This window comes from Scleropages formosus, chromosome 17 (assembly GCF_900964775.1).
Source record: "Scleropages formosus chromosome 17, fSclFor1.1, whole genome shotgun sequence".
Classification (NCBI taxonomy): domain Eukaryota; kingdom Metazoa; phylum Chordata; class Actinopteri; order Osteoglossiformes; family Osteoglossidae; genus Scleropages; species Scleropages formosus.
The window spans coordinates 7,967,354-7,987,983 of NC_041822.1; the positions used below are offsets into that span (position 1 = coordinate 7,967,354).

At 41.7% G+C, this 20,630-nt stretch overlaps 1 protein-coding gene across 1 annotated transcript; it reads right to left on the reverse strand.

Annotated features, from left to right (window-relative positions):
- Positions 1 to 2,224: 2,224 nt before the first annotated feature.
- On the reverse strand, positions 2,225 to 16,557 carry cds1 (CDP-diacylglycerol synthase (phosphatidate cytidylyltransferase) 1). Its single transcript, XM_018758912.2, has 13 exons — positions 16,049 to 16,557; positions 8,780 to 8,928; positions 8,012 to 8,108; positions 6,983 to 7,080; positions 6,521 to 6,660; positions 5,830 to 5,888; positions 5,460 to 5,542; positions 4,325 to 4,412; positions 3,964 to 4,032; positions 3,529 to 3,681; positions 2,968 to 3,087; positions 2,766 to 2,869; positions 2,225 to 2,607 (listed from the first exon to the last, which is right to left on the reverse strand). Exons 1-13 carry the CDS (start codon positions 16,112 to 16,114, stop codon positions 2,472 to 2,474), a joined length of 1,362 nt encoding a protein of 453 aa, XP_018614428.1. The 5' UTR covers positions 16,115 to 16,557; the 3' UTR covers positions 2,225 to 2,471.
- Between the last annotated feature and the right edge of the window lie 4,073 nt (positions 16,558 to 20,630).

The following is a 20,630-nucleotide window of genomic DNA, read 5'->3' on the forward strand; positions in this document are numbered from 1 at the left end:
TCAGCATATATATTTTAACTTTACAATTATGCTTAAAAATAAAATTAACTAGAAAATTTGTCCAATTACATTTAGGCAAACTAGCATAATTTTTTTATTGTAGCATTAGAACATCAAAAACCAGTGAAGTTGTAGAGAAGGTTGACTCCTCTGTTGACATAGTACTGAGTAGTATAATTACACAAAGTATTAAAACCAGAAGTGAATTTAAGAAAAAATATTTATTCACCTGTATTCTACAGCCATGGCCTATAAGAATACAATGAAATGACAAAACATGACAAACAGCTGGTTCCTATTTGTTTTTGCATTATTCTTAAACTTTATTTCACAGAACAGCTTAAGTTAAACCTCACCACCCTCACAAGATAAATATCTTCATTAAAAATAATCCCAAAAATGGACTTTGTCAATAAAATTAAGCCCAAAACAAAAAGTCAACAAAAGAAAAATTAAAAACATGACAAAATTAATACATATCTGACAATGCAGATAATCACTCATTTTTAGGTCATTTTTGCATTACTCACGCAACTTAAAAGCTTAAAACCGTATTATAAATTAGATAAGATTTTATGCTAAACAACAGTGTAACTTAAAGATATAAGGCTGATCCACTCTTTATTGTACACCTGACACCTGAGTCCAAGGCTGGTTTCCATTTTTCACGTAAACATGTATGATTAGTCTTATGGAAAGGGAAATGTATAAAGTCCACGCAGATGTAAAAACATGCCACAGAATGATTACAGTGTGCAGTCATCACCATCAGAGTAAGCGCAAGTTCGAAGTCATGGTAAAAGTCAAGTTCTAACTTTACATCTCAAATTCTGGACAATTGTTTAGTTTTAAAATGTGTGTTAAAACATCCCACATGTAAAGCCACGTTTCCAATTGAGAAATGTGAGTGTAAACGTCAACGAGAGCACTGCAACACTTGGTCGAGAATTTTTGACAGTTGCATCGAAAACGCAAAGTACTGCGTTTCTTGAAGCATCCAGTAGTTTTGTCATACATAATGTGGTACGCATTACATTATCTGAAAAAAACTGCAGACAGGTATCATGGTTTCAGAGTTAGCATCATGGACCAGATATATATCTATTACTCACCAGGAGCACATTAAAAAGGCCTTTAGCAATGCTTTGGTAAACACTTTAAATCATTCTTAACAGGTCCATCTCTTGAATAAATTACACTTGATTTCATATTCCCCAGCCCTTGTGCGAATTATTATAAAGCTGACAGGAACCATGTAGGTCACGTAATTTTCAACATCAAAATCTCAACTTGGGAATGCAACATGGACACTGTCCTTTGAACATTTCTTAAAGCATATTACTCCCGTGTTCAGAAATATATATATATATATATATTCCTCCAAATCTATATAATATATGTAATGGTATTCCACAGAACATAACAAGCAAAGTTCAAAAACATGAAAAGTTTGGCTGATGACAATGAGAACCTCCAAGGAGATTCCAAAAGGTGCAGTAGATATGATCTACCTGCATTACATCAGTGCAACTAAAAGAATTTGTTCACTGGAAAGTGACTGCATAGCCATTGACCATCTCCAGTGGACGCACCGCAGGGGGGCACCCAGCACGCTCTTTAAACATTCCTCCCACCACAAATAACAGACTCACTGCTATCTCCTGAACTACAGTACAAAACCCAAACCGATACTACAAAATGAGTTCCTTTTTTTACATAGCACATTTTAGAGGTTACATCATTTTAATAAGTTATAATTGCTTTATATTTACTTACCTATATAATATACACATCATATAAATTGTATCTACTTCATGTAAATATACATGTCCTTTGTTTAAATATATGCATATACACACTATTTACAGTGTGATGTGTGCTCTTACTATATTTATATTTATTTACTGCCATGCCAACTACATTCGAATTTATTCAAGTCTCTTGTAAAATTGTCTCTGCTCTACTCTTGCTGTACTCAAGGAAAAGGAAAATTAGTTTCAACAACCGCATTTCAGGAACATGCTTATTTCTCAAACTGCTTTTTACCTTAAAATGTTAAACACACAAAGAGCATGATCTTATCTTACATTTTTTGTAAGGTGTACATGTTGATGTCTGGACAATCAATAACTACTGTTCAGAGTGGCAACAATCTATATCGCTTGCCTACATTTCAAACTGAATTAGTGCAACATTTACACATTCTTGTAGCTACACAGACACAAAAACACTCGTCCTTGTCTTGTCAAGTTTCTGGAAGACCAAATTGAGTTCTTGCTTTCATAGAGCCTCCCATCTTCCATATGAGGCCTCTTACTGTCTCTCTGAGTTATCCTATAACAGCCTGAAGTCCACGTGTTGCTATGGTGACCGCTCGGCATTCATACTAACAGTATGTTTACATTAAGCACAAACAGTTGTATCCAGGTGGTGACAGGGAGTGGTGGCTGGGGGGAGCCTTTTGCACCTGCTCACTGTGCCTCAGGTCTAGGAGGTGGTAATATGCCCTTGTCCTGTAGGTGGGAGCGCAGGGTGTTGAAAATGCTGAGCTGTTGTTCCGGCTGCAAGACCAGAACCTGCTGTAATACTTTGCTGGGATTGGGACCCCTGGAAGAGGAGCAGGACAGTCAAATGTCAAGTCTTGTCAAGTCTAGTCGATGTTTTCACTTCTGTTCACCATGTTTTTAACAGTAAATATGTTAACCTACTGATTCTGTAGTGTTTACAAAATAGCATCTTGTTTTCTGTTTTGTGCTGTCAATTACCTGATAAAACTTGCAATGTAAACATGAACAAATGTAGCCATCAAGTACTGACAGTCAAAACGGTCCATGATGCCCCCATGTCCAGGGATTGTGTTTGCAAAATCCTGCAAGTCAGAAAACAAGACACATGAGCTCGTAGCTTTGAAGTGGGGCGGACATCAAGATATGCAGTAAGGTGTGTGCCAAACGTGTGCATGCTCACTTTAATTTTGAAAGCTCTTTTAAATCCACTGGCAAAGAAGCCTCCAAATGGTCCTATCAGAGAAGCAAATGTGGAAAGGGCGACACTGTGGATCTGGAATGGGTACATCTTCACTGTTTTCTGGAAGAATGGAGCACAGACAGAATAAATGTATTGTAGTATTTCAATGGAATAACCTACTCCAGGCAGGAAGGAGATGTTAACCTTCAAATGGGCGTTTTTCGCTGATGGCCATAAGCTAGACTTTTAAATAAGAGCCACATGGAAGCTATTGATCTTTGACAATGATATCCAGCTCGAAAATAAGATGAATAAAAATAGAGCCAAAATTCCTCTTTAAGTACAAGCCACAAGTAGCTAAACTAATGACTGAAGGGGTGTACTTGTTTTACCATACTTGCTACTTCTCGCAAGTACGGCTGTCCACACACAACATACATGAAGGGGAAAAAAAAAATTGTACTTAAAAGTCATAAAGGATACGTCATGTATACCACTCACATGACGTTCATGTTTCAGATATGTCCCTGCAGTAGACTGAACTGGACCATGTTCACTCACCCATCTGAGCACATTCTGCAGTGCTGCTGGGAGACGGTATTCCTGCATGACAAAGAGCTCAGAGGGCTGGCATTCCACAGCAAACCTGTTCGTCTCACTGTCATACTCCACCGGACACACAAAGTACTGGTACTGTGCCAGGAGGTAGGCAAACTGAGGGCAGAGGTGGAAAGGTGAGCGGCGCATTGTAAACTTACAACACTGAACGAAATATACAGATGACTTGTATGTACAAAAGTCATGTGACAGAACTAATGTCACACGTTTAGAGGTCATCTTTGGGGACACTGCTTGGAAGGATATGACACAGACTTGTAACCTGAGGGTTTCCCGATCAAGTCACTTCTCATAAAAATGGGCTAAACAACAAAGTAGCAATGGTGATCCTGAGACTGATGATGATATTTTTTTACTACTATCCATGAGGGTACTCACAATGAATCCAAAGACAACAGTGGAGAGGAAGCCTCCAATGAATCCTTCCCATGTCTTCTTTGGAGAGAGCTGCCAGATACATTGTTACACAAATGAGTTAACTCTTTGCCCTTGTCTGATGACAAACCCTCCACAACCACACGGCAGAAAAAGTAGACCCTGCTCCTATTTTTCAGTGTCATCAGCATAGCTGTACTCTCCAGTTTTACTTTACATTACTACAAAACTGAACCACACTGATGTTCAGCACTGTGACCGAGAGTATGACTTAAAACCATTGTAAGAAATATTGAATCTTTCAAAATAAATTTTTTCTTGAAAAAATAAAAACAAAAAAGAAGAAATATATTTGTATCTCTACCTTAATTAATGGAGTTCGTCCAAAAAAGAAGCCAAACAGGTAAGCCATTATATCATTGCAGATCACGATCGATATTGGAACAATGAACCTACGCAAAGACAAATTTTACCGTAAAAGTTCATAAAAATAAAAACGAATCAACACCACACTTAGACCTTATACTTGTAATACTGATATAAGCAGTACATTACATTTTTTCTGATATAAGTGCGCAGAAGGTAACATCTTATCCTGTGTACGTTGAAAGAATGTACAGTGCAATCCGAAAGTATTCAGACCCCTTCACTTTTTTCCCATTTTATGTCAATGTGATATTTCAGTTTTTTTATTTTTAAAAAGCTGGAAAATTTTCTAAAACCCCATTTTTGCTTTATCATTTTGGTGTATTGAGTTTAGACTGATGAGGGAAAAAATGAATTTAAACAATTTTAGCATTGTCACGTCTACGCCCACAACGCAACCGACAGCACCCGGCGATGTTCCTGTACCTGATTGATCACTCACCCTTTAAAAGACCCTCCTCAGTTCCCATACCATTGCGGAATCTCGTCAGGGACAACCACCCTTCTTCGTGACGCCTCGCTCACACGCTTCGCTAGCTCTCACTTCATCTTCTCCGGTTTTTGACTCTTCGCTTCGTTTCCCGACCATGTCCACGGATCCTCGTTCCTGTCCTGTTTGCCGCTCGACCGACCCTTCGCTAAGTCCTTTGACCTCGCTCATGGATCTTCGCTCTGACCCTGACCGCCAATCAACCGACCCTTCGCCTGTCCCCGACACCGAGAACTTGCCTTATCCCTCGACTCCGGACGAACGACGTTGCACTTGGGTCCAGCCGTCCCGGCCCCCTATGTTTCGCGTGACAAGCATAAGGTTACAACATCAAAAAATTAAGGGGTCTGAATACTTTCTGAACGCACTGTATATATGATACAACCATGAGTATGTAGGGTATTTTTAATTATTTAAAGACTATAAAAATGAAAAGATGAGATCACTATAATATTACGAAGGACTTGCAATAATTATAAACAGATTTTTCTGTCAGTCACACCACAGAAAAATAATGGGAAATTGATGACTACAGAAAAGAAACAGTTGATTGGTTGATCAGGATTTTTGTCTTACTGCTTACCAAATCATTCCTTCAAACAGGTTCTGAATGACAAGGTGTGACTGGGTTACCACAATCAGCAGTGTCACATGGGTCCAAGCAAACTGAAATTGCAAACACAATATATACTCTCATCTAGTTAAGGTCTATGTGCAAGAAAAGAACAAGTAGGACAAAACACAGAATCTTTATTATTTACTTTATTCATCTTAGATGTCCAATTATATGCTGCAGATTTATTGACATACAGCATATATTTTGCTGCCTTAATTATGTATGCACGGTTCATGTTAAACAATAGTTACTTTTAAAGTCCTAGCATAGTTTACATAACTTGAAGTATAGCTCATTCAGTTCTGTTAAGGTTTGGAGTGTCAATGCTGATACACACCATATAAAACTGCAGGCGGTAATGTTTCTTCACTAAACTCAGTACAAACATGCAGAAACCTGTAAAGGCAAATAACAACATGCAGTCAATTTATTTCCACTGCAAATAAAGCAAAACATCTGCATAAGCAGTTTACTCAACTTTGGCACTGTATAGCAATATTTCAATAATTCATATAGTGAGCTAATGTGAAGGTTAAGAAAATCCAGTGGGGCATTATGCAAGTGTGTGCCTTGTTAATGCTGAAATCAAAGGGAATCCAAACTGCTCAATAGCAAACACTGGCATCAAATCTCCCTTTGAGGTATACACAGAATAAACGCAAAAATACAGGCTGCAGGCAGATACTAAGTGTACACCGCTGGGCATATGCGTTCATCGTTCATGGACTGTGACATTAACTTTGCCAGCAACGTGTTAATCTACAGTGATAGAAATTATTTGCTTACGGGATTCTACTATCTGAAATAACATAATAAGTGCTTTGCTCGAGGATTCAGAACCTAAACTTTCATGCAAACAAAAGGGCCAGTAAAGCCCTGGAGTCTGTATTTAGATCTCCAACAGCACAAAAGTAAAAGACAACTACACATTAATGCAGCCAATCAAAAGCAAACACTGGCTTCCTTACAGCTCTATTATGAACTGTTGGAAGATGCCATTCTGAGTGGGAAAGCTGGCCTGCACTCACCTGCCAGGTACAAGGTGAAAGAGATAAAACGGTGGTAGCGCACGAGAAACTGCAGAGGCTCCTCTTTCTGGACCAGCACACCAAAATAATCAGCTACCGTCTCCCCGTAGAAGAAGTAGTTCACACAGATCAGAAAGTACCTGATGAAATTCAACAAGTCACATCGATTAGAACTCCGCAGGTATCTCTGCACTTTCCTCCTCCATGTTAGTAATGCTGAGTGTTTTACGAGATCATAGGAAGAATGGACGATCATCAGGAGTTGAAACCTGAGACCCAATTACACTCACACACAAATGACCAAAAATCTCCTTCTAAAGAATGGCGTATATTAAGGTAACTATTCCTCCTTGATCTCAGGGCTACAAAGAAAAACATGCAGAGCATTTCAATTAATTCCTGGAGTGGGACCATGCAGCTGGGAAGACCTTTTGTGTGCTCCTTAAATAATATGCTCCTTACCAGCTAAGTGTCCTGAACCACGGAAGGTCATAAGAATGGTAGACTCTGTACCCAATGGTTATAATTTCTTGAAAACACTTGATCTGAACCGTCATGACCTAAAACAGATAAGAACAGACAATATAGTAACTCATTGTAAAAATAGGGCATTTGTGCAGTTAACAACTGCATATTGCATACAGACAGTCCTAAAGATGACTACTTAATGGTATTGATAATATGCAGATTTCAAGACTGCATGTGAAAACTGAAAGTGAACCAGTAGAACAGACTGAGGACAATGAGAAGCATACTTGAGCAATATTTTCATTTTTGATTTAGCCATTCGTCTCAGAAGAGCCCTAGCTGACCTGCTCTCCCCCAAAAGATCAGTTTGCCGAATATTTTTTGCAAAGCCTCAGTGTGATGACTGCATAATAACTGCAACTGTCCCATCTAACCATCTTATCCAGTACTTTTCCAGTTCAGGCAGCATGGTGGCACAGTGAGTAGTGCTGCTGTCTCACAGTGCCTGGGTGGTGCAAGAAAACGTGGGTTTGCTCTCTGCTCAGTCTGTGTGGAGTTTGCATGTTCTCCCCATGTCTGTATGGGTTTCCTCCGGGTGCTCTGGTTTCCTCCCACAGTCCAAAGACATGCTGTCCAGGTTCACCCATAGTGTGTGAGTGACACTGAGAGTGTGTGCTTCACTGATGTATGGATGAGTGACCCAGTGTAAGTAGTGTACAGTCACCTTGGTGAATAAGGTGTGTGGGCCGGTAACACTACATAGCGTTCATTGTAAGACGCTTTGGTGAAAAGTGTCTGCTAAGTGAATACCTGTAAGTTTACTTTGAAACCTGTATTACCTGGAACTGAACAACCTAGTGACCACTTTAAAGATGTGATCAGAGGAGACACAACAAAGGAAGGCAAGGAAGAATTGACAGATGTTGTGGATGAGCAAGATGTTGAATGTGTGCCTGTATCTTCATTCATCTAGTTTTCTTAATTTTCATGAGATTAAATAAGAGAGACAAATAAAAAACTTACCACTATTATTAACATAACGGGCCCCAGGTAGATGATCAGGAAGAAGCCGGAAATCATTGTGAATGATAAAATTCCTCGTATCCACCAGTTCCTCCATCTAAAACATGGAAAAGTAAACATTCAAAAGACATTTATCCGTATATGTTTCAATTGTGTGGCCAGGTATACTTGAGAAGTTCTAAGTTAAACAAGTGGGAACTGGTTCAGTATACCTAACACCCACTAGAAGCCAGATAGCAAGCATTACAAAAGTCTCAATGGAAATCCTGAAATTCTTGAGGCGATACCACATTTATCTCTGCCTCATCATGAATTAAAATTCTTATCAATTCATGCATATCAAGTACAAAACACAGAAACTGTACACTGTTTATCTAGCTGTCTCATGAGATTTGTATCAGTGATCATACTCAGAAGAAACAGCTTGTGTGTCTACGCAGGAATTGATCTCAAATGAGAGAAAAAATATTTTGGGCACATGAGTAGAGCCTCAAATCGTAGAAGAGCACTTAGTATGTGAAAACAAACTGCCACACCTCCTTAACATCTAAGGCATGAAGTGGATCATGTCACTGACACGAAAGAACATGCGGTGTACACCCCTGGTGAGGGACAGATAACCTAGCAGAAACATAAAGTCTACTGAATCATTCTGCAAAGAAAACAGATGGACAAGGAAGTAGCTCATTGTATTTGAGGCTAACAGCAAGCTTTGTTTCCTAATGAACTTTCCAAAAGCCCACCCTTCCGTCTGGGGGGCTGGCCTACCTGGAGGAGAGTCCTTCCAGGGCCTTGTTGAGACATTGAGGAGTATTGTCTACGGATGTAGGGATCTCTGGGGTATCCGCTTTGGAGTCCCCATCTGCTTCTCCGTCAGGTTCCCCAGTTAGGCCCAGCCTGTCCTCTCCATCTGTCTCCTACACAACAGAGAACCGACACAGGATGCTACCACACAGGATGCCAGTCTGAATAGCACTAACACACAGGCTCCATTGTCTGCGCTGAACTCTCCTTAGCAGGAGAAGGCGTTAACCCAAAACATCTTCGTATACCGCATATCCCAGAATTCATGAAAAATGTCATGCACAAACGTTAACCTTTTCAAGTAGGAGAGATTTAAACACTTCAGTCATTCACATATTTAGAGGGAACTTCTACGCTCAACCACAGCAGTAAAATACATTTCTTTGCCAAGTATGTAAAATTAGTTGCCCTACATACCATAACATCACCAACAGACTGAGAGAATCAAACTTTTTGCTAAAGATTTTTCGATGGTTGTGAGAACGCCAGTACGGTAAACTTGTACCTTACCGCGTTCCCAGAGTAAATGTGTCAAAGTGCCCGCAGAGGCTTTGCATGGGAAGCACAACCGAGACGCCCCTGGGAATATTCTGTGTGAAGCACATTCTGTGAATGGACTTGAAGTTTTGTTCCGAGATGCATAGGCAGTGCAGTCAAGGAAGACTTTGGCACACATACATGACCATGCATGGTCACTAAAAGACACTTCAAGATCTTGTTCCCATCAATGCACTGGAAGAGCTACAACCAACACTTGATAAAACAGTGTATGATGCAGAGATCTTGGCCCTGGAACTGTCTGCTGTAATGAGCTGTTTCTCAACTTCCGTTACATCTGTCTGCAATTCATTCTCTTTTTCTAGGGCTGCAATAAAATGATATAGCTGTCTATGGTATTTGGAATTTTTTATTATGCAAAAATTTGAAAACTTATTTTCCAGCAAGTTTTAAAAAGTTAGATAAACAAGCAAGTGCCTGCAGCTTCAAATACTTACGTCAACAACAATGCATGTGGTGTTTGTCATGAATCAGAGCCCAAAAAAGCTGATGGAAGCCTAATGAAGTACTCACTGTTTATGGGCCAGAGCCAATCCTAAGGAATATGATTAATCTATAATAAACCATTATAGTTAATACCACACTCTGCATAATGCCACAAATAGCCTACAAGGCACTGATGTGATCAGAATGCAACACTGTACCATGTTCATTTACCATTATTTTAAAGCCAATACCTGGATTACTTACACTTATTCATTTAGCTGACACTTTTTTCCAAAGTGACTTACAATGTTAAGGTTACAATTATTACAGTTAGAAGCTTACAACTATTTACCCATTTATACAGCTGGGTAATTTTACTGGAGTAATTTTTAGGGTACATAAGTTGCTCAATGGTACCCCAGCCAGCGGTGGGGATTGAACCTGCATCCCCTGGCTCTAAAAGCAGTAACTCAAACCACTAAGCTACCAGCTGCCTGTAGAACATACTTTACTTTTCTCCAAAGCAACTTACAAACTTAAGCTACTTGCAATAATTTATTTATCCATTTATACTCTTCCTTGTATTTCTGGTTTTTCAGATATCCGCTCAGAGATTAATACTACTGTCAATAATGGGTCCAGACTGTCATTTATACAGTCTGCTTCCTCCACTCCAGGCCTGCAACAGTGGTCTGGCATGGTAAACTGAAACCACATTTGAAAATTGTGTAAAGCAGTGGTGTGGAAAAGAATTTACATTTACATTGACATTTATTTATTTAGTAGACACTTTTCTCCAAAGCGACGTACACCTCTGTGAAAATACAATGTGTGCATTATATTAGGAGTAAGAGATATGGCTGCAGACATGTGATTCTTAAGTTAACCTAGTTTGTTACTTTCCACTTGATGCACCGATGTTAATGGCTTGAGCAGGTGCATAAAACACAGGATAGATGAATCCTGATCACCTTCCTACAATTATTTTTAACAATAAGGCACACAAACAAACATTTACATACAATATAGGAGTAGCGGTTGTGTAAAGGGTTATCTGGGGATAATCATGAAGTTAGGTGCATGAACATTTACACCGTAAATGAGCCTGAGAGATCTTGGGCAAAGTGACTTTTCAGACCCTTCTTGAATGTAGACAGAGTTTCAGCAGTTCTGAGCGAGAGGGGAAGGTCTTTCCACCACAACGGAGCCAGAACCGAGAACCTCCGTGCTTTACCTTTCATGTGCGGGACCACCAATTTGAGACACAGTGTGCTTTAATTGTCTTATTATTCACTTATGTAAATTTGACATACAGCTTTCATTTACCTCAAGTCATCTATGCATGTTATCACAGAAAGTTAATTTTGTGACATAATTTTTAAACATTTATTTCATATACACTACACCCTTTGTAAATGAAATTTCCACGAACAGCTTGCCTTTATCCTATAGGCTTAGAACATGTGGTCAGGGGTTTTAACTCTCATAAGCAATTACAAGGGAGTATTTTCAATACAGTATAACCTGATGAAAAATGTCTGCCATTACTTAAGCTAAATATGCCTAAAAATGTGTTACTGTGGAATACCAGCTGATACTAATTCATTTGTCGAAGAGTGAAAATAACTTTCATAAATGCATACATATGGCTGCAAACATATTCACTGTGCTGAAATACAAGTTGGTTTATAAAACAAATATCCACAGAGTGCTGAAACATGGGAAAATACCATCTTTACCTCTGAAACAGGAACAGCCAGTTGTCCCACATATGTACCAAACCTGTGACCTGTGCACCATAAACATATCCTGAATCCAGTGTAAAGGGCAGTTGCTTCTCCATGTGGCAAAATGTAGACAACATAAAAATGATTCAGCTGGGGCCTACTGCTTCATTTGTTTTCCTTACATATACTACAGGGCAGGGGGATGCGGTGGCGCAGCGGGTTTGGCCGGGGCCTGCCCTGGGGTTGGTCTGGGGTTTGAGTCCCACTTGGGATGCCTTGTGGCGGACTGGCATCCTGTCCTGGGTGTGTCTCCTCTCCCTTTGGCCTTGCACATCCTGTGCTGCCGAATTACGCTCCAGTTTGCCATGACCCTGCTTGGGACAAGCAGTTGTAGACTGTGTGTGTGCATGTGTGCACTACATGGCTGACTGTATGGCCAAGATATATATAAAAACAAGACAACACTCATCTAGTGAAGAAATTAATTCATAAACTGATAAACACAGAAACTGACACTGGGAACTAAGTGACTGTCTGACAATGTACAGAGATGCTGCAAAGTGTGATTCAAAGACTTAGTACATCCACAAGGGTCAGGTCACCACAGAGCTTTACTAACATATATATATAGTAAAAGAAGGAGAAAGCACAGCTTTGATTTCAAGGGTCACTGTCAAGTAGGATTCTTACTTGGCATGCAGGAGCAGGGTGTCCCATCTAACCCACACTTCAAAAGGTTGTGGACTTACCCTTTTATGGACCTTTCTCCCACATCTTTGCTAAATAAGGCCAAAACTAAAGGGCAAGACTGAAGAAAACCACTTTGTATAAATAGTAAAGGTTGAAGCCTCCACTGTCCAACACTAATTAGTACTGATACCATAATAATTGGGGGCATACCTAACTAGGAAAAGGATGACCCTCATCAGGCATATTAACTCACATGAATGGCTATAGGAATATAGGAGGATATACAAGGGCAACAGAAAATTAAGAAGAAATTGGAATCCTTCACCATCAACATGAAAGGTTAATACAGAATATGAAAGTTGTACTGTATAATTTATTAGACTTCAGTATGAAATTAAGTTGAGCATAACTTCATAAATATTATAGTGGTTAAACAAGTAAAATAAGTATTAAAAAATAATACATTAAAAATAATGTGTAGCACTGATTCACAAATGCAAAAACAGACAAGCACTTTGGAAAGGTGCCAGACCTAAAAGTTTTGTTTTTCATTAGTTTTATGCAAAGAGGTGGGTCACAGTGACAAAAGACAGAGAGGAATCACCAAGAAATTGCAAATATGTCCTAAAGGTTACAATTTTTCACAGATACGATCATGTAGCCTGACCTAATAAGTTATAGAAGAGTGTTCAGATGTTCCAGAAATCCTCTGAATTGCTATGTGGTTCAATGTTAATATTTCATGCACAAAACAACTGAACACTTTGGTCATTCACATTTTTAGATAATCTAAAGCGTTACAAGTTTAAACATAAAAGCAAAGTTAAATCTGACTGCTTTCATAGCAAAAGTGTGACTGCAACGTGTCTACTGGCACTATTGGTGAAATGTAATCCCTTGTGCATCTCCTTCTCCTGCAAATTTCATGAGCGCATCTCCGGGGTCTTAACGCTGAAAAAAGGTCAGAAGGCATCATCCGCCATCGTCCACCATGAATGAAGTGATCAAATCTTTATAGAAACCTAGAGAATTATCCAGCACTAAATTACAATGTAAAGATGTGACACGAAATAATATGGAATGTATCTGTGTATAAGTACATACAGCAGCATTACTATAATAATTATTGTTAGATAGTATATTGATACAATTCTTAGCCAATCAATGAAATCGTACCTGATTCGGTACATTGCCATAAACAAGTTTTCGCAACTCTATCACATTTCAAACTTGACACTTCAGTTACAGCACGTGAAAATTCTTAAAATTGCAGCAAAAAAGGAAAACCAAAACTCAGTAATAATAGTAATAATAATAATATCATCTACCCATTGGGCTATATACTGCACCAGTGTATAACAGGTATATAATTTAATATTCTATAAGCTATTTACAAGATCTACGCAGAGCTCAGTGACTCCTTGACATGGACCACTTGAGGCATAAAAGCAAATTATAAAGAGGTAGTCCAGGCGATCGCCAACTTCATGAGAGACAACACTGTATCCCGCACAGAGACGGCTGATCCCGATCCTTCAAACAAACGATGGTGCCCACTATCTGAAGCTTCCAGCGCTCACCTGGCCTGTGTCGCTTTTGAGTTCTTTGCAACGGTGGCGAAGGAAGGCCTAATTATGAAAAAGTGCAGCGACTAGTGAATTGAGCACATGTGCTGCTGACAACAGAGACCATTTCGTACAGCTATTGAAGGCCCGTGGTAAGCAGCGGGAGCCCAGGAGCCAAATCCTACCCACAGAGGCTGAGTTAGCAAACAGCGCAGAGAGCCAGACTGTACTGAGCTTACAGCGTCAAAGCAAATGAGAGCAGTTATCTGTTGGATTGTATCATTTGTGTGATAATGAATTCTGGCTACTGGGAGGTGAGGACAGGACAAATGGAGATGGGAGTCAGAAATTCTTTATTTCACTACAACACACAGTTCCTATGCATTGCGGCTACATCCGGGGGGGATGGGGGATAGGGGATGGGGGACGGGGGATGGTGGGGGGCATGACCGGGTCCTGCTCTCCGGTCGGTCTGGGGTTTGAGTCCCGCTTGGGGTGCCTTGTGACGGACTGGGTGTGTCCCCTCCCCCTTCAGGCCTACGCCTTGTGCTGCCGGGATAGGGTCCAGATCCCCCGCGACCCCACATGGGACAAGCGGTTTCAGAAAATATGTGTGTGTGTGTGTGTGTGTGTGTGTGTGTGTGTGTGTGTGTGTGTGTGTGTGTGCGCGACTACATCCTCCTTTTTATACTTATTGGTAACGTACATTGATAAGTAACTCCGCATATTCTACTAATTACTAAATTACATTATATTTTGCCAAGTAACTAGGTAACTACAAGCATTCTATACTGCTAAAAGTATTATTAAGCACATACAAGTACATAACAAAAAACAATATAAAAGATCCTCCCACATATTTAAATACCAAGCTTGCCTATTATTAGCTGGTTCTTTATAATATTTATTGCCCTATCACAGCCCACTTCTTTTCGTAATGCTTTACATTAAAAATACTCCACTTATTCTAAGGACAGAACGACGGAGCAGCACACAATTTACATTTAATTTCCCTACGTATATCATATGAGGTTCATCACAGAAAATGGGAAAAAAAAAAACCCCAACTGTCCCATGTGGACCTGAATATTTTAAAGCCTTGCAAGCAGGGTGACTGGGCAGTGGACCCCCTGGGGGACCCTTCACCAGGAGTGACTGTGAAGTCAAAACAAAGTGAGTCGCATAGAAAGCAGCGAAGCAAGGTCCATCCGTACTGTTCCTTTCATTAGTAATGACTAAAGTTGACAGAGAACAGACACACAGGTTCAGCCCATTATAATAATAATAAAGTGTCGCTTTAAAGATGACTGCAGGGATGAGAGCTTAGCAGAGGCTGTAAAAGTTGAATTTGACAAAAACAGTACTATTAAACACACAATTACAATTTACATCAAAGGAAAAGCTCAACATGATATTTACTTAATATTGAATTATATCCTGATGTTTGGTGGGCATTCATTTGCATTGTTATTTACTGCTGGATTTATTTGTATGGTTCGTACATTTGCTCGGATGACGTCCCAGTCTTCAGATACAGTGTGTAATTTGCCATTTGCTGTGCAATTGCGTGGCTATGCTAAGACTTACGGTAAAATGTGAAAAGACTGATATAGTAGACGTTGCGGGCAGGGAGAAAACAATTAACCTTTGTACTTTCGATTGGCTCGGTGGCCAAATTAATGAGCACGTTGAAGGGAGTACTCTGACCCAAGAGATATCAGGATAAGGGCATGACATAGCCCTCCAATCCTCCAGTGTTACGTATATCCAGCAAACTCCCAAGGTATGCCTTTATCGAGAAAAAACCGTATGAAGAAATCTGGACAGTTGTACAGTATATTTCCCCCGCTACATTTTCTGAAATAAATGCGCATCCATCAATTCATGCAGTAAAACCAGCATGCAAGGTGATGGAAATGCGTCATGACATTTAAAACTTGACGCAAAAATTAGCACATGATGTGACAACATGCGACCGCTGTTTCTGTTTCCCGGCCTTTTCAGATAATTAGTTCCCAGACAAGAGGAGACACTTCTTCGCCAAGTCACATTAGATCCGCAGTAACCGACACAGCCCGGCGAAAGAAGACGATCCACAACAAAGTACCAGCTCGGACTGGACTGCAACCGGCACCGCAACGTCAAAAATCATGAACGTCTGGGGTGACGCGGTGTGTCTTCGAGTAGCTGAGCAAACTCATCCCCAGTAATAATAATAATAATAATCCAAGCCAGAGCTGGAACACGTAGGTCACCGGCTTGTTTACCTTATCGCTGATGTTTTCTGCAGTGCTGGGGTCCCCGCCTCCTCCTCGCTTTCTCAGCTCCGTCATAATTTCTTCCCAGTTCTAACAATTATAGCAATAATGAAAGTAATAATATAATAAGGCCCCTCGGCTCCGTGTCAGCGGAAGAGTAACGCCAGCGCTCGCAGTGCAGCCACCATTAAAGAGGCGCCGCTGACGACGGGCTGCACTGACTGCCGCCACACGCGCGCGCGCTCTGCTGCTGTGTGTGAGAGAAGAGCCGTCTCACACACACAGCGGGTGTGTGAATGAAGACACGTCCCGGGTGGGGACGGCACTTCCCCAGCACCACTGTCCACTGCCCAACAGCGCTACCGCCCCGCCGTCGCACAGTCCCGATACAATAATAATAGTCGTACTGCACGCCCGCTGGGGACAGGAAACGCTCCGCTTCACGCCGGGATCAGCGGCCCAGTGACCGGCGGCGCCACAGCGACGCACGAGAGCGGACAGTGCCGCTCATAGCGCCCTTTTCTTCCGCGTCAGCACTTTCATTTGTGTGTGTGGGTTTGGAGAGGGAGTCGGGTGTTTGGGCAGTCACACTCTGGCGTTTTTTTTTTTAAACTTTTATCAAAGGCAATTTTGTCCAAGTGCCGTTTTTACGTAATCAAATTTACCACGATTTATGTTCCGTACAGATGGGCTCCCTCGCTCACTCGCTGTAGGCGATTCAAACCCCAAACTTTGAGGCGAGAGAGGAACGGTGTTAATCGCTAAGCACCTCCTCCCAGCACAAAACAAAAATGTCACACAGTTTATTCAGTGGAATAAACGTCAACGCCTTTGGTTTACATGCATGATTTATTTAGATGATGCTTTTCTCCAAAAAGCAACTTACAGTGATTTACCCATTGAATAAGTGTAATTCAGCCATTTAAATGGGTGGGTAATGCAACTGGAGAAATTCAGAAGTGTCTTGCTCAGGGTAACACAGCTGGAAGTGGGACTGGAATCTACCGCCTTACTTTGGGTGCACAGGTAGCAGCGCTAACCACCCCAGTTCCGGCTGCCCCACTATTTCACTTGCTGTCTGGCAGTTGACAGTATGGGGACAGAGTGGCCAGCCAGCAATGCTGTCCTGATTTTTGTTGGAATGTGCAATTCTCCACCTGAGTACGATCCCCAAGACAGAAGCAGTCCCCAGGAGGATATATCTTACGGTTCCGACCGGACCGACCAGTTTGAACAGATATTCCAGCACTGGAAAAAGGCTCCCACCATGGCTTACTGGTTTCGGACACAGCTCCCTTCTGTAAAGAACTGCAGAACCATTCATGTCCATGAGTGAAGTTCCTCCCCAAATACACACACAGACTTTCTGAACCGCTTGTCCCATACGGGGTCACGGGGAAGCAGAGCCTAACCCGGCAACTCAGGGCATAAGGCTAGAGGGGGAGGGGATACACCCAGGATGGGACGCCAGTCCATCACAAGGCACTCCAAGCAGGATTCGAACCCCAGACCCACCAGAGAGCAGGACCCGGTCCAACCCACTGCACCACCACACCACTGCACCCCTGTACCCCCCCCCCATCTCAAATATATAATTTCCTTTCTTTAGCATCCTTGAAGCAGAATCGGCTGAATGAGTTGCAGGGGTAACGACAAATTGGTCTGGCCAGGGTTATTTATAAGGAAGCTACACGCGTCAGTGACAATTCTGATTTTTGCACCTACCTGGATGTCCAACAAAACCACACTTTCCATAGTAGCATCTCTGGTTGCTTTTCACCTTAAAATATAAGCATCCTCAGAGGATGTTTAATTTCATGAACCTAAGCTTTTCTCATTATCCCTCTTCTGCAAGAGAAAAAGCAGGCAGTTATTGTTTGCCCCAGTGCTCTCTCAGCTCGAACTATCCGAGGACTTTCCTATTCAGACTGGAGTCCGCAAGGGAGATGTTGCTTCTCCCCTGCTTTTCAATATTGTGACTGATGCCATTATGAGGAAGGCATTCGAGGGCAGATGCGGAGTTCAATATGACGTAAACAACTTCCTGACCGACTTGATGTTCGCGGACGACAGTGCCATATTCGCCGACACAGATGCAGAGGCCACCGACATTCTGTGCCAAATCGCCTGCATCGCCCAATCCTACGGTCTAAGAATCAATGCAGACAAGACCAAAGTTATGACCACCGATGGATCACAAGCCAACGTCCACCTCGATGGAATCCAAATCGAGCAGGTCCAAGAATTCAAATACCTGGGATTGCTGGTGCAGGAGAAGAAAGTGGCATCCAGCACCAAAGTCCACAGCAGGATTGGCCAGGCAACAGCAGCGTTCGCCTCGCTCAAATGGTGCCTATGGAAGAAGGTTAACATCTCCACCAAGACCAAAATTCGCCTCTTCCGAACACTGATCCTGCCAATCGTCCTATACGGATCGGAAACATGGACTCTGCTCAAATCAGACATCAACAAGCTCGAAGTCTTCCAAATGCGATGCCTGAGACAGATCCTGGGTGTCTCTCTTCGTGATCGCCATTGTAACGAGATAATTCGGAAAAAGTGCGACAATCAACCCTCAATCGAAGAGCAAATCCAAACACGCAGACTGCGATGGTTTGGCCATGTGTGCAGAATGAACACCAATCGGCTGCTACGCAAGCTCCTCTGGCGAGAGCGACCCGTCCACTGGAGGGTTCAACGAGCAGCGCCAAAGAAAACATGGCTTAAACATGTTGAAGAAGACCTGAAGAACCAGCGACTGACCATCAACGAGGCTAGAATTATCACCACCGATCGCCAGAAGTGGAAGCGTATCGTGAATGACATACGGAATCCAGCGGCACCTACAGCAGCGTATTGGTTGAGAGGGCAACCTGCCCCCCAAATCGCCAGCTAAGGACCGAAGAAGAAGAAGAAGCTCTCTCAGCTCACCTCCCCGCTGACCTGATCTCACTGCTGTAAGACACAGAGGTCATGTTCAGGCCCAGTTACTGTGGCGCAGGTGTAACTCAGCATCCTGTTGACATCACCTCATAAAAGGCATCCTGCAGGCTTTGGAAAAACAGCCGAAGAAGTTTGCTTACAAGTTCCACAAGCTACTGCAAACAATTGGCAATGTGATAAAGAACACATGTGATCACAGCTACACAGTAAGTTTTAGCAGATAAACAGTATGTGGGTTTATATCAAGACAGCTGTTTTTATATACTTGCCAAATACATATTTTTATCATCATTGAGTGACCAGTGCAAAAGATTTGCATTAAGTCATATTGCAATAAGAAAATATTAATTTACAAAAAAATTCACGTACAAATTATAACAGTGGATAAGTCACAACTTTCCGTGTGGATGCAAGGAATGTTGGCTGGGTGAGAATGTGCACAGACATCCAGTAGAAACACGAAGTCTGTCTGAGACCGCTTGTCCCAAATGGGGTCACAGCAAACCGGAGCCTAACCCAGCAACACAGGGAGGGGACACCCAGGGCGGGACGCCAGTCCATCACAAGCTACCCCAAGCAGGACTCAAACCCCAGTCCCACCAGAGAGCAGGATCCAGCCAAACCTGCTGCGGCACCACGTTCCCCACCTGGTAGAAACAGACAAACCCAATTATTCATTACAATACAGATAAATGTTAAAAAAGGATAAATTTAGCTTTAACCCAGTTATGCGAATACCCAGACTGGAAATATATTATGAAGATAGTCTGCTCACAAGAAATCCATAAAAAAGCTATGTGCCTGTGGACATTTATCAGATTATCTCTGGTTGCCACACTGGTCTTGTGAGAAACTCGTGTCTTTCACAACAAAACTGCCTGCTTCGGAAGAGGCTGTCTTATTACTGTCAATTCCTTGTTTACAGTACGCTGGAAAGAAAAAACAGTAAGACATACTGCGTGTATGTAGTTACAGGAGTACCAGTATTTGACGTTAGCATGCATGCAAGGTGCCGAGTCAGGCCTGACCCATAGCGATCACTCGCGTGGTTTACATTGTGAGTCAAGGGGGGAACGGATGTGGGTTGCCAGGTCCTTCCGCTGGATGTTGCGGGGGGCATGGAGCCACCACACACCCCAAGCAGGGCTTGATCCCCAGACCCACCTCACGGTGAGGCACCGGTCAAACCCCTCCATTATCACGCAGGTCAAGTTGAAACTATAATAAAAGTTTTTACATGTTAGCTTAAGGCTCCCCCTACTGAGTGGCATCTTGTTTCTACTGAGCTATACATTTAATCAATAATATATTATTTGGCAACATTTTAAGGCTTGTAGCAGTGGCTACATACTTTTACATGCCTACATCTTTTAATAGTCTATTACAGTTAGCAAACTTCCCAGCTTGCCCGCTGCTTCTCTGTCCTCCTCGGCAGGTTTCATGGGGGAAAACTAGAAGAACCTAAAGATATTTTGTATGTAAGACTCAGATATATATTTACTGGGAAGCTGACATGTGCTTAACTACAGAATTTATAAAAATCTTTATGCTGTGATCTCAGTTTTAGAAAAATTAATGACCAAAAATCACTGAAGGCAGTAGCGTAGAAGAATGATGGAAGAACCTTCAAGAGCTGCCATTTCACCAG